Source organism: Sus scrofa, chromosome 9, assembly GCF_000003025.6.
Source record: "Sus scrofa isolate TJ Tabasco breed Duroc chromosome 9, Sscrofa11.1, whole genome shotgun sequence".
Taxonomy (NCBI): domain Eukaryota; kingdom Metazoa; phylum Chordata; class Mammalia; order Artiodactyla; family Suidae; genus Sus; species Sus scrofa.
The window spans coordinates 48,093,662-48,106,472 of NC_010451.4; the positions used below are offsets into that span (position 1 = coordinate 48,093,662).

The window sequence follows — 12,811 nt, forward strand, 5'->3', positions numbered from 1 at the left end:
TAGGCAGAGCATGTATGCACTCGGCAGTAAGTAGGTTTAGGTTCAAATTCTGGGTTGGCTATTTGTTAGTCAAGTCATGTCCAACAAAGCATTTAACTTCTCTGATCCTCCATTTCCTCATCTGTGAAATGGGTATAAAGGTAGTAGTCATGATACAGGCTCATGTTTCTTCATCCACAATTCTCCAACTGGAAAAGCTCAGAAAGTTCCAAGTTGTTTGTAAGTTTGATGCTAATGCCTTTGGCAACAAACCTTGACTAGGACTTGTCTGGGGCTAATGTTTGCGGTCTTTATCTCACTTGGTATGGGAGCTTATGTAGATTTAGCTACAGAAATATTAATGTATTTGACTATAGGTTCCTCCCCAGGCCCCACTGGCTATGATACATAATATATTGCATATGCATGGCATTACCTTGTCAAAATCCAAAATATTCTGAAACACAGCTGGACCCAAGAGCTTCTTATCGGGAGATGGTGGAGCTGCAGGAGTAGTGACTGTTCTTTTTGTTGTTATAAATCTTTGTTAGAATGGCCTCCTTTCCAGCCATAACCAGTTGATTAAAAGCAATGAGAGGAATTCCCATTGTGACCCAGCGGTAATGAACCACATGTAGCCATGAGGATGCAGGTTCAATCCCTGGCCTCCGCTCAGTGGGTTAAGGATCCCGCCTGGCCAGCGATCTGCGGTGTAGATCACCAGGGGCTGGGATCTGGGGTTGCTGTGGCTAGGCCAGCAGCTACAGCTGGGTTTGGACCTTGGACCCCTAGTCTGGGAACTTCCATATGCCCTGGGTGGCAGCCCTAAAAAGACTAAAAAGAAAGGAAAAGAAAAAGAAGAAATGAGATTCTTTAGCCTGGAAACAGGATGTTTTTGGAGACATGGTTGATTTTTCAAATACTTGAAAGACTGACATCCGGCAGAGGGATTATTTATTTAGTCAGCTTCAAGGTCCAAATTTAACTGGGATCAGTGGATGAAAATTTCAGGAAGAAGAATTAAGTCCGTAGACGGAAGCAGCATTTAAGGGAAATGGGCAAAAATGGTACAGGCTCTTTCCCAACATGGTGAGATCATTGTCTTTGAAGGTGTTCAAACAAAGATGAGACGACCAGCTGGCTGGGCTGTGGAACACGATGGTGTGGAGGATGTCTGAATATTAAAAAGGAGGTGGAAGTGAGGAGAGGGGTTGCAAGGTCTTCCATTCTGTAAGACTGTGCAATTCTGAGACACTGCCCTCTAATGGCGCACCCAGTAGAGCCCGCAGGGAACCCTCGGGGGCTGTCCTGAGTGGTTGGGCTGTGACCTCCTCGTTTCCTCCAGGTGTCCGTCTGCCAGGAGATGGTGACCGAGCTGCGCAGCATCATCCTGTGTCAGGACAGTGTCCACCCGCGCCGGCGGCGCTCCGGCCTGCCTCCGCCCCGGCCCCCCATCCCGGAGGAGCGTCGGCCCCGGGGCACCGTGACGCTCAGCAACGGCAAGCTGTGCGGGGCCGGGGAGCCCGACCAGCTGGCGCAGAGACTGGCCCAAGAGGCCGCCCTGGTGGCCCGCGGCTGCACGCACATCCGCGTGTGCCCCGAGTGCCGCCGTTTCCAGGGCCTGCGGGCTCGGCCGTCGCCCGCGCGCAGCGAGGAGAGCCTGGAGTGGGAGAAGACCACCAACAGCAGCGAACCCGAGTAGCTCAGCAGGGCGAGGATGCTCCGCCTCGCGGCCCCGTACGGAGGCGGGATACGCTGGGCCGGCGCGGCTGTACGTCGGGACCCCGGACTTGTACAGCGTCCACACTTCTCTCTGGATTTTGGATCCAGTAACTTTACAAAAAGATCAAAGAGCCTGACGCCCCAGCCAGAGACAGCGCCCTCTTCCGGGGAGCTGGGGCCACCCAGAGACGTTGCGCCCGCCAGAGGGGCAAGGGCCGCTCCCTCCTGGCCACAAGTCCTGTGTCCCCCGCTGGGCCTTCCCCTCCCATCCGAAGTTCAGAGTCGTCGGGGTGGGGGTCCCTGCCCAGACCGTCCAGTGAATTAGTGACACCATCAGTGGAATTTCCCCCCAGGAAGGGGCCATTGTACCCTGGGTCTAGTTCTTACAGGAAAAAAAACAAAAATTAAACTCAACAGGGAAGTTTTTCTTTTCTGGATTTGTATATTTTTGTTAATGTTCTTTTGCCTTCCCCTTTCTCTCTTTCCCTCCTGTTCTTAGCTTTCTTGTCTTCTCAGTTCTATTTGGTTGTTTTGTTTTCTTGGAAGGGGAGGCTGGGGTAGGGAATGGAAGTCTCTATAATCCCTTTTCCTTTTCCCTAAATTCTAGGATATGGAGCGGCCAGTGCATCAGACTCCAGGTGCTGAATTCTCCTTTCTGTGCAGTGACCAGGGAGCCTGGGGCGTGTAGGAGAAGGGTCTGGGGAAGAATTAGGTGGAGAGTCTCAAAGGTCCATTAAAGAAATCTTTTAAATGCCAAAACCCAATTAACTCTTAGTTTACTGAGAGCCCTTGACATGTCTGGGTTAATATATCTTTTCTTTCTCTTTTTGACCTTCACTATTACTGGGTTTGATTTGGTCTTTGGTGAATGTGATCTCTGAAGGAGAGAAACAGGGAAGGAGGGCAGAATGCACAAAGTAGCCCAGGGCCTTGAGTAAGGAACAGGGAGGGCAGATGCAAATTTCCCAGATCTTGGCCTTGGCTTCAGAGGAAACGTACTATTCACAGGGGAGGAAGGATGGGGCCACGCTGTTGGTCTGGTGCATACTTCGTCAGCTGCACCTCTTTTTAACCAAACTCAGTAGCTGCCTATGAAACCAAACTCCCAAGATATCATGGATGGGGTGATGCTTGTTACTAGATGTGAAACCTGAGTGCAAGAGTGTGTGTGGGTGTACATGTGCGTGCGCGAGCACGTGCAAGCGCGCACACACACATGGTGTGTATTATATGGAAAGATTTTAAGTAATCAAGAACTGGCCAGGAGAGAGGCAGAGTCTCTAGCCATTGCACAGGCCTGGGAGCTAGGAAATCTTGACACCTCAAAGAAGCATGGGCAGCAGCGCCCCCTTGTATGACTTTACATGAAGCATCTCACTTCTTTTCCGTCTACACAGAGTTACTGATGCTTTCCAGGCTGTCAGATGACTGCTAAGTGCTTCTCTACTTGGGAGATGTGTGTGGGGTCTGGAGCACTCACCAGATGGGAGGGCTGAGGCGTCCCAGCAGATGCTTGACCTTTGCGCAGCTTCGCCAATTGGGAGATTCCCACAGAGTTTTCATTTTCTGATGGAAAACAAATTCTATGCAATTTCTGATTGTCACCTGGGAAAAGTCAGAGGGAGAGAGGACTAAACAGCCACTACCACCACCTGCCCGCATCCCCGTCACCACCTTGAACCAAATGGCCCTCACATGGTTTCTGTTTTGAATGTACTAAAATAAAGACACCTTTGGAAGATGATGAGCTTACTTCCATGTCTTGCCATCCACCTTTGGTCGACATCTTCTAGTTAGTTAGAGCTGCCATCCCTGGGGGTACCCTGATGATGCCTATAAAGGACGCCCATTCTGTCCTAGGCTGACTTCTTCTCTCTCCTGAATTTGAATCCTTTTACTTTTTCCTGTTAAACCACCAAATGTCGGCAAGCTGTGCGGGACATGAGTCTTTGTTTAAACCTTGCTTAGCGCCTCCTGGAGAAACGTGGATTTGGTGGGAAGGGCACAGGAAGGCCGACGGACCGCAGACCACAATGGTGCCACGCTGCTCCAACCCACAGCTCCATCCCTTGCTTCTGACAATGTGGTCCCTACTGTCAGATGGCGTGTGGGGCGGGAAGGGTTGTTTTTTTAAAAACTCGTTTTTATGAGCAGGATATCTTGATCAATAGCAAACTTTTTTTAATGGATTAGTGAAATAAATGTCCCCATGAATCATTTATAAAGTCCGTTTCTTTCACTGTGTGGAATTAAGATAAGACTGACAGCGCTGGCAGTTTCTCTTAGCTGCTGAGCCCATCGCTGCACCTTGCTCAAGCTGCTGAGTGAATTTGCAACCAGCTAGTTTCTCTTCCTTGGTTTGTCTCCACTTTTTATCTGTTGGTTATTGGCTTTCTTTTCCATTCTGTATTTTCTATCTGACTCTGTGTACTGTATAAAGCTGTTTTTTTCCTTGTCTGTTTATCTTTCTTTGACTGGAATATTTACAATAAAACAGAAACAAACCCTGAAATGTTGGTGATGGATGAAAGCTGTTTGGGTGTGGAGAGAAGGGCTCGGTGTGTCTAAGATCCAGGTACTCGAAAAGCAAATAAAATATCCACCCACATTGTTTCTTCGCAGACACCTGCCCTTCTCGCTCCCTCCCTCTCCCTTTCCCCCACCCCTTTAGCTCCTGTTCCGACCCCAGAAAAATCTAGGTGGCTTCTTTCAATTTGCGGTCCTGGGAGTCCTAGCCAATCCCCCACCCCTACTCCAAGCGGATACACATGTTAATGAAGTTCAGGACTCATAGGGCTTTGTCTTCCTAAATGCGCTTTCACAGAATAGTCATCTATTGATACCCAGGGTAACTCTAGTCAGATATCACCCCAGATTCCACTGGGAGCTTGAAGATTACATCAATTAAAATATAATACTTTGCTTTATTTCTTTTAATTGCCTTGCAGGGCCCCAACCGTCACAGGATCTCTACCTCCGAACCCAGGTGGGTGTAAGTTGAGCATGTAGATGCCGAAAATCTTTTGGCTTCCTCTAATCCAATGCTCATATGAGAATATTCATCCTGGGAACTTGCCAACTGGCCCTCTTATTGGTTAGGTGAGACCGAAATATCATGATAACCAATCCACCTGGGGCTGCTCTGTGAAAGTTTATTAGTTTTGGATTCCAAGGAGTTTAATTTTCTTTTGGAATCTGAGGGGGGACGTCCCCCTGGCGTAGGAGTCCAACACACGAGGCCAGAAAGGGCCGGGGCTTTGCAGGCATGGCAAGGCGGGGTTGGTGGTTTGAGTGAAGCTTGATAGGCGCGTTTGTGGCCCTCCCGCCAGTGGGGCGTGCGTAGCAGGTAAAGCAGTCTGGACACGATAAGCGAGATTCGATTCCTTGACTGGCTGGCGGCTCTCTTGGGCTAATAACAAAGAGGCCTGTTGGGAAAATGCTGAGAAGGAATCCTTTCATAAAGATTCCACTTAAAACTAGTGCTTCCTAGGGGGCCTCTCAAAGAGAAAAATTAAGCCTTATAGTTGCCTTCAGTTATTCCCATGCCTTTCTGAAAAAGGTGGCTTCCCTTCCCCAACAGGCACATCCCCCACCATTAGCCAAAGGGAGCATCCTGTGTCCTCAGGGGCTGACAGCCTGGGCATCCTACAGTGTGCTTCAAAGACTGATGCCAACGTGCCTCCCAAAAACTCTTCTCTGGAAAAAATACAGAATCTATTGCTCTGTCTATCACACCTGGGTGTGGTTTCTGGAGGAAAAAAAATCTCCCAGTTTTAGAACTGAAGAGGTCAACAACGCTGTTGTACTTTAGGGCGACCAGGCAAGAGAGGGTCTACCGCTATTAACACAATGTTATCATTCAAATGTTATTAATTTCATACTAATTTTCAACTCTGGAGTTCCATGGTGGCTCAGTGGGTTAAGGATCTGGTGTCACTGCTGTGGCTCAGGTCACTGTTGCGCTGCCAGTTCAATCCCTGACCCAGGAATTTACGCATGCAGTAGACAAGGAAAAAAAAAAAAAAGAGGAAGATTATCATTAAACAAATAGGAAAACTATCACTGAGATCAAAAAAGAAAAAAGCATATGGAGGGAATAAAGTGGAAAACAACCTCTCTGATCAGAAATGATAGACTAGTTAAGGGCCTAAGAAGGGGCATAAAGAAACTGAGTATAAAATCTGCCCCTGCATTAACTAAGAGCATGCATCTCAAATTTTCACTCGTTGGGATTGAAGCGTGTCAGAGAATCAGTGCATTGTGACAGTGCTGTGTCTGGGGATTTGACCCTATTTACTCGTTAGAATGTGTAGAGTCTGTATTATAGAGGATGGAGACCAGACACATAAGTGCAATGATCCTCCTGCTAGAAAATTAGCTAAAGAATCCTGCCCACTCTTCAGTATCTCTTGGGCTCGCTCCAGAGCTCTCTCTTGAGTATGGCAGAGAAATCAGAGGGTAATGGGACCAAGGGACCTCTCATCCCGTTGGGACATTTTCATAGATAGGTGAGTGACCTTGAAAGAATATTTCTTTAGCACACAGCCCCACATGAGACTCTGGGCTAAAAGAAGAAGAATTTAACTGTCCTCTCTCTGGGAAGACAAACTTCCTGGTAAGAAACAGTGAAAGTGAAGCACAAAATGTCTACATGCTGGATTTGGTGGATTGGAATACAAACCACGTACAAATTCAGAGAGGCTAAGGATTCCAGGTAGTAGAGATCGGCTTAGTGGAGGAAGCAGGATTGTTTGTGTCTTGGGGTTGTTAATTTTTTTTTTTTTTTTTGATGTCTAGAAAAACAAGGCTTCGCTTCATCTCCCTGGGGGTGAAATATGGTTAATTCATGTTGATGAATTCAGCGCTTTTCTGATAAGAGATAGCTTGTTGTTGCTGTTGTTTTGATTCACCCAGCGTTCCTTTTTGCAGGATGCCAGCTCTCCTATTATGCTTCTTCCTGTTTGCTGCCAACAGTGTTTAGAGATTTTCACCACTATCTCATTTCTGGGCTTCTTTAGGTTGTATTAGTGGGATTAGCCGTAACTTTACAGAATCCAGAAAGACGAACTGTGAAATAAGCAATGAAATGATCTGAAGTAGGTTATGAGCTCTTCAAAAAAAGATCACATACTTTTTAAATTGGGAGCAAGGAGTGTGAATACAGAACTGAAGGTGTGGAACCAATGTGAAAAATTAATACAGAACCAAACTCCCAAATTTCAGATGTACAGGAAGATTCCGAATGATTTTCCTTTTCAGTCCATTAAACCATCCAGTTATCCATGGCACATGGAGTCAGCTGGAAAGTTATTCTACTTGGATTGTTCTGATTAGATTCTTAGTAGCTTTTCCATTAAAAATAACAGGATGTAACTTCCATTTCTACATCATCTGTAATCCTATAGCACCAAGCAGATCTAGAAAAGCAGGTTAAATCGCTTAAATCTGGTGACATGTGACAGTCAAAGGAGAGGGGTCAGGAGCAGGTAAACAGCACGGGACAGCAGTACAGAGATGCTGTATACACACACACACACACACACACACACACACTCAAATGTGCTGATGAGACTTTAAAACTACCTTCAGGAGGATCTGATGAGAAATACTTCTGTATGGAGAGACTTAAACTTATTTCTCTGTGCTGTTCTTGCTCCCTTATATACCCTCTGCTGGGGGTGTGTGTGTGTGTGTGTGTGTGTGTGTATGCGGTTTCAGCAAAGGCCTGCAGGTTTCTGTCTGGGGGCTCCTCGGGTCCATTTCAGAAGAGAGAAGGCACTTTCCATGACCACTTCAGCCTTTGTCCATGCTTCCAGATAACATTGCTGGGTTTAGTCTTCTGACTTTCAGCAGCTTAGTTCTCACTGAGCGGTCTTTGATGTAATTTATTTCTAAGCCAAAGTATATGTAGACGCATGAAGTAAAAGGTGTTCTTTTTCCCCATTCCCAGTTGATGGATAAGATGCCTGAGCTAACTTCTTAAAACCTCTTCTCTCCAACCCCATCAGCTGCAAAGCAAAGTTCCTCTGGCATGAATAAGTGACCAGGCAAAACGTTCTGCCGATAATGTAATTAAACACAGTCAGGGGAAATAAGAGCAATGCAGGCCGACATTCATCTGCATCCCACACTTATCAATAGCCTTGTCCATTTTAGGTAGAAAACAATTTTCAGAAAGGTCAGACAATGAAATTGTTAAAATGTGAATGGTTAGGTTAGCCAATGGAGTGCAGATTTCAGAAGCCACTTTTTTTTTTTTTTTTTTTTTTTTCGGTCTTTTTAGGCCCTCATTAGCAGCTTATGGAAGTTTCCAGGATAGGGATAGCTGTAGCTGCTGGCCTATGTCATGACCACAGTAACACCAGATCTGAGCCTCGTCTGTGAACTACACCACAGCTCACGGCAACCCCGGATCCTTAATCCACTGAGCAGAGGCCAGGGATCAAATCTGCGTCTTCATGGATGCTAGTCATGTTCGTTACCACTGAGCCACAACAGAAGTTCTCAGAAGCCACATTTTTTTTTCAGCTAGCATTATCTTTTGTTGCAAATAAATCAGATTTACTAAGGCTGCCATTATTTCCAGAGAATGTCAAGACCTCCCTAGTTCAGCACCCCCTGATCTTTCAACCCTCTCCTGACCCTTTTCTCACCTACCTTCCATCCCACCTTGCAGTCAACCATACCGCTTCCTACTCAGTACTGCTTTTCTTCCCCTCTGCCTTTGCTTTGGCAGTTCCTGGCTGCTGGAATGCCTTTCCCATTCACGTCTCCCTTGTCAAAGCCTATGCACACTGAAGATAAGATCCAGTGCAAATATCAGCTCCCTGTGACATCTTCACTGATCCCCATCACCAAGACGCTAAGAGAATCACCTCTCCCTCTCTGGAACATTCCCAGACTTTCTCTATGTCCCTTATCACATCCTACACTGAACTGTATGTACCTGACACATGTGTTGTTCTTCCTACTTCCACCTACCAGAGGAAGGCCCTTCAAAAGCAGAGAAAATGCCTTTTCATCTTTTATTCATTCACAGTGCATAAGATTCTTTGCACATATTTGGTTCCCATGAATGAATGCATGAATGAATGAGGCAAAGTCAGCTGAGAGCAAATGTACATAAAAATGCTGCAGGTTTGAAACTGAGTGGTGGAAATATGCTAATACATCTCCAATTTAAGGCAACCGTGCATAGAGCAACTTAATAATTTATGCCAGGCAAAAATATTACTTCATTTATTTGACTGGGCATGAACCTGGTGGGGACAGTAGGTTGATAATATCCGTAAGTGGGTGGAGATTTGGTTCCAATCGGTAGATACAAGGAAATGTTTTCTTCCAGCTGTCCACATGCCTTCTATACCGGTTATAAGAATTCAGCCTCCTGACTCCCACACTGGCTTTAGAAAAAAAATCGATCAGCCTTCTCCCTTCTCTCCTCATTATCCTCAAAAAGTGATTTCTGCTCCAAAATGAAATGACCAAAACTTGGTTCATGGGCTATCCTTTTCAATATAAGTCCATCAAGGTGGTACCTGCTCAGAAGAAATGTGATCATCTTTACCAAAATAATCAAAATCAAATCCAGTTTCCTCCTTACTCACCAGGAAAACTGGAAAAAAATTTCACGAAGGGAAACATATCATAGCTCTACCATGTAGACTGATTACCATTCTGTGAAGTCTGGCCAGTTTTGATGAGTTTAGAAAAATGCTGTAATTTTCTCTCTCTCTCTCTCTCTTTTTTTTTTTTTTTTTTGTCTTTTTGTCTTTTTCTAGGGCCGCACCCGAGGCATATGGAGGTTCCCAGGCTAGGGGTCTAATTGGAGCTACAGCTGCCAGCCTACGCCACAGCCACAGCAGTGCCAGATCTGGGCTGCGTCTGTGACCTACACCACAGCTCATGGCAGCGCTGGATCCTTAACCCACTGAGCAAGGCCAGGGATCGAACCCACAACCTCATGGTTCCTAGTCGGATTCTTTAACTACTGAGCCATGATGGGAACTCCTGCTGCAATTTTCTTAAGTGTTCATGTTTAGATTAAAGAAGGAAGGGAACAGAGGGAAATAACCAACTTTTCTCCAGTATCTGCTACATGCCAATCACACGACAGACATTTGTTTATTTAATCCCAAGATGGCCTCTGAATTAAATATTACTACTTTCAGGAGAGAAAACAAAGGCTCCTGGAAGTTAAATAACATGTCCATAGTGCCACAGCCAGTAAAAGACAAAGCCTCATAATGAAAGGCAAACATGCAGACTCAGTTTTGTCTGTCTCCTTTACCAGGTATCTTCCACTGCAGCCTATCATTTAATCCCATCTGGGGGGTTTCCTACAGAAAGGATAGAACATAGGCAGGGTTCTGCATATGCTTGCTTTTTGCTGTTGAAGCAGACAATCACTTGATTTCTATAACTTTGTTCACCCCTAATACTTTGCATTAGTTTTGAAACAACCTGCTGCCATAAATGCTCAGAAATCAACAGAGATTCTAACTATATTACTTTAGAGATGGAATTTTATGAGAAGAGATTTTATTAGATTCTCTGATGACATTTCTTATCATTAACGGCAATGAGGGTTGATGGTTTTCATTACAGCACACACCAGTGAACCAGAACGGTCATTTTGTTGATATAAACATCCAGCTTCTCTGCTTTTGATTCCAGAGAGAGAGTCTTGTTCAGGGATCAGAGGTAACAATGTAAATGAGGAAAATTATAAGGAGAGTCTGATAGAGCTAGACGTTTGCCCCCTAGACTTGAAAATCTGGAAGGACCCTCCAGCAATCAGTTACTCCATTTTAGGTCATAGCCCACCCTTGGGATTATACCAAAGCCACCACAACCAAAGAGGTATCTCTAACCGTTCAAACCAGGAAACCTTTATTAAATGCTTTGTTTGCAGTGGTGGGGAGAGAGGGAGGTTTGTGGGTGTCGCTGAGAGATATGAAGATGGGTGAGGTCCTGTGGAAAAGGCAGAGGACATTTTACTCTCTGCAGTCCCTAGAACTAATTGTGTACATTGCTGAGACACAGGACATGGATCAATAAAAGTAGAACTTTTAAGCCGAACAGTGAGCTCCCTGTCACTGTAAGTATGCAAGTTAGTGGTCTCAGAGATACCTTAATAAATTAAGGACATCAGAGAGGATTCTTATATTTTATGAGAAGTCAGACTAAGTGGCCTATTGTGATGCTCCATTATGGAAGAATAACATGATGATAATAATACCTACCTTTTACGGAGTCCTTTTTTATTGAAGTGTAGGTGATTTACAATGTTGTGTTTCTGGTGTGTAGCAAAGTGATTCAGTTACATGTGTGTGTGTTCTTTTTCATACTCTTTTCCATTTTTGTTTCTGACAAGATATTGAATATAGTTCCTTGTGCTATACAGTAGGACCTTGTTGTTTATTTTATGTAGAGTACTTAGTCATTGCCAGATAATATGCTCTATTTTCTATATGCTATTTTTATATTCATAGCAGGAAGATAGTATTTCCCTCCTGTTACAGAAAAGGAAACTATTTTACTTGGCCAGCAGGAGTTTAGAAGTCAGAAGTCAGTGGCAGAACAAGGATTTGAACACAGCTGCCCAGCTCTAGAGTCGTTGCTATTTTTAGTAAAGTCCTTTTCATTTCAACCTTGAGCACCTATGATTGTCAGGCATGAGGTCTGCCTTCCAAGTGTCATTTAAAAGAGGAGACAATTGTACATGACTATAATGCAAGTGGAAATAATATATAATACAAAATATTATCTTGTTGAAGATGTATACATGGTTACAAATTCATCAGAGATTTATTTAACAATGAAAGACATGATTACAAAACGCATAAGGAATTATGTAATCGACAAACTTCATGTTCATCAAGAGTTTATGATTATACAGTCAAAACGTTCTTTTGACATCTTTTATGTGCACACTTCTATCTAGATCCTGAAGGATGCAGAAACAAGGTTTTTAAAACTGAAGGAAATCACTTTCTGGGCCACTCACTTGACCCTGAATATAAATTTGGCTTTGTGACATTTCTGTCATTGTATTGCTACTTAACTCATACTTTAAGGTTTAGTCTTTTATGATTATTAAAATAATACATATGCATTATAGAAAATTTGGAAAACCCAAAACATGGGGAAAAAAACACCCCAAATGTCAATACCTAAAGACACTATGAAAATTTTGTCTTCTGGTCATTTTTTTTTTTTTTTTTTTTTTTTTTGCCACCCCCATGGCATATGGAAGTTCCAGGGCCAGACGGAATCCAAGCCAGAGCTTCGACCTATGCCACAGCTGCAGCAACACTGGATCCTTGACCCGCTGTGCTGGGCCAGGAATGGAACCAGTGCCTCCACAGAGACAAGCCAGATCATTAACCCACTGTACCACAGCAGGAACTCCAATTTCTATGGGTTTTTGAATCGCTGTCATCTTACTGTATGCTACTGCATTATCTAACTTTCCATATACCTTGAGCTTATCCAATGAGATTGGGAACTAGGAGAAGGCAGAAATTAGGTACTACACTTTTCTGGAGTCCCTGGAGTACCTAGAAGTGAGTCTTGCACAGTGCTCTCCTTTTAGCAGGTACTGGAATACTAAGTGGATTAATTGCTGACTCTTTTTATTAATCAATAATTGAATGAGGGAGTTCCCGTTGTGGCGCAGTGGTTAACGAATCCAACTAGGAACCATGAGGTTGCGGGTTCGGTCCCTGCCCTTGCTCAGTGGGTTAACGATCTGGCATTGCCGTGAGCTGTGGTGTAGGTTGCAGACACAGCTCAGATCCCGCGTTGCTGTGGCTCTGGCGTAGGCTGGTGGCTACAGCTCCGATTTGACCCCTAGCCTGGGAACCTCCATATGCCGTGGGAGCAGCCCAAAGAAATAGCAAAAAAAAAAAAAAAAAAAAATTGAATGAACATAAAATATAAAACAAGGTTCTCTATCCTTGAGGAATTTACAGTCTGTGCTAAAATTAGTCTAATTGCACCAAACATTCTAACCTAAGTCAATATATGATTAAAGGCTAAACAGGTAATGGCAGGATACCTCTTAGAAAGAAGTGATGTATGGTGAGGAAAGAGGGCCTGGGACATA

At 44.5% G+C, this 12,811-nt stretch overlaps 1 protein-coding gene across 2 annotated transcripts in view; it reads left to right on the forward strand.

Moving 5' to 3' along the window:
- Window positions 1-2,142, forward strand: part of GRIK4 (glutamate ionotropic receptor kainate type subunit 4) — a 455,817-nt gene extending 453,675 nt beyond the window's left edge. For both annotated transcript variants that reach the window (XM_021062992.1, XM_021062991.1), the window contains one exon: window positions 1,325-2,142. In XM_021062992.1, coding sequence (XP_020918651.1) covers window positions 1,325-1,681 — 357 coding nt within the window. In that variant the 3' untranslated portion in view covers window positions 1,682-2,142. The remainder of the gene's footprint in view (window positions 1-1,324) is intronic.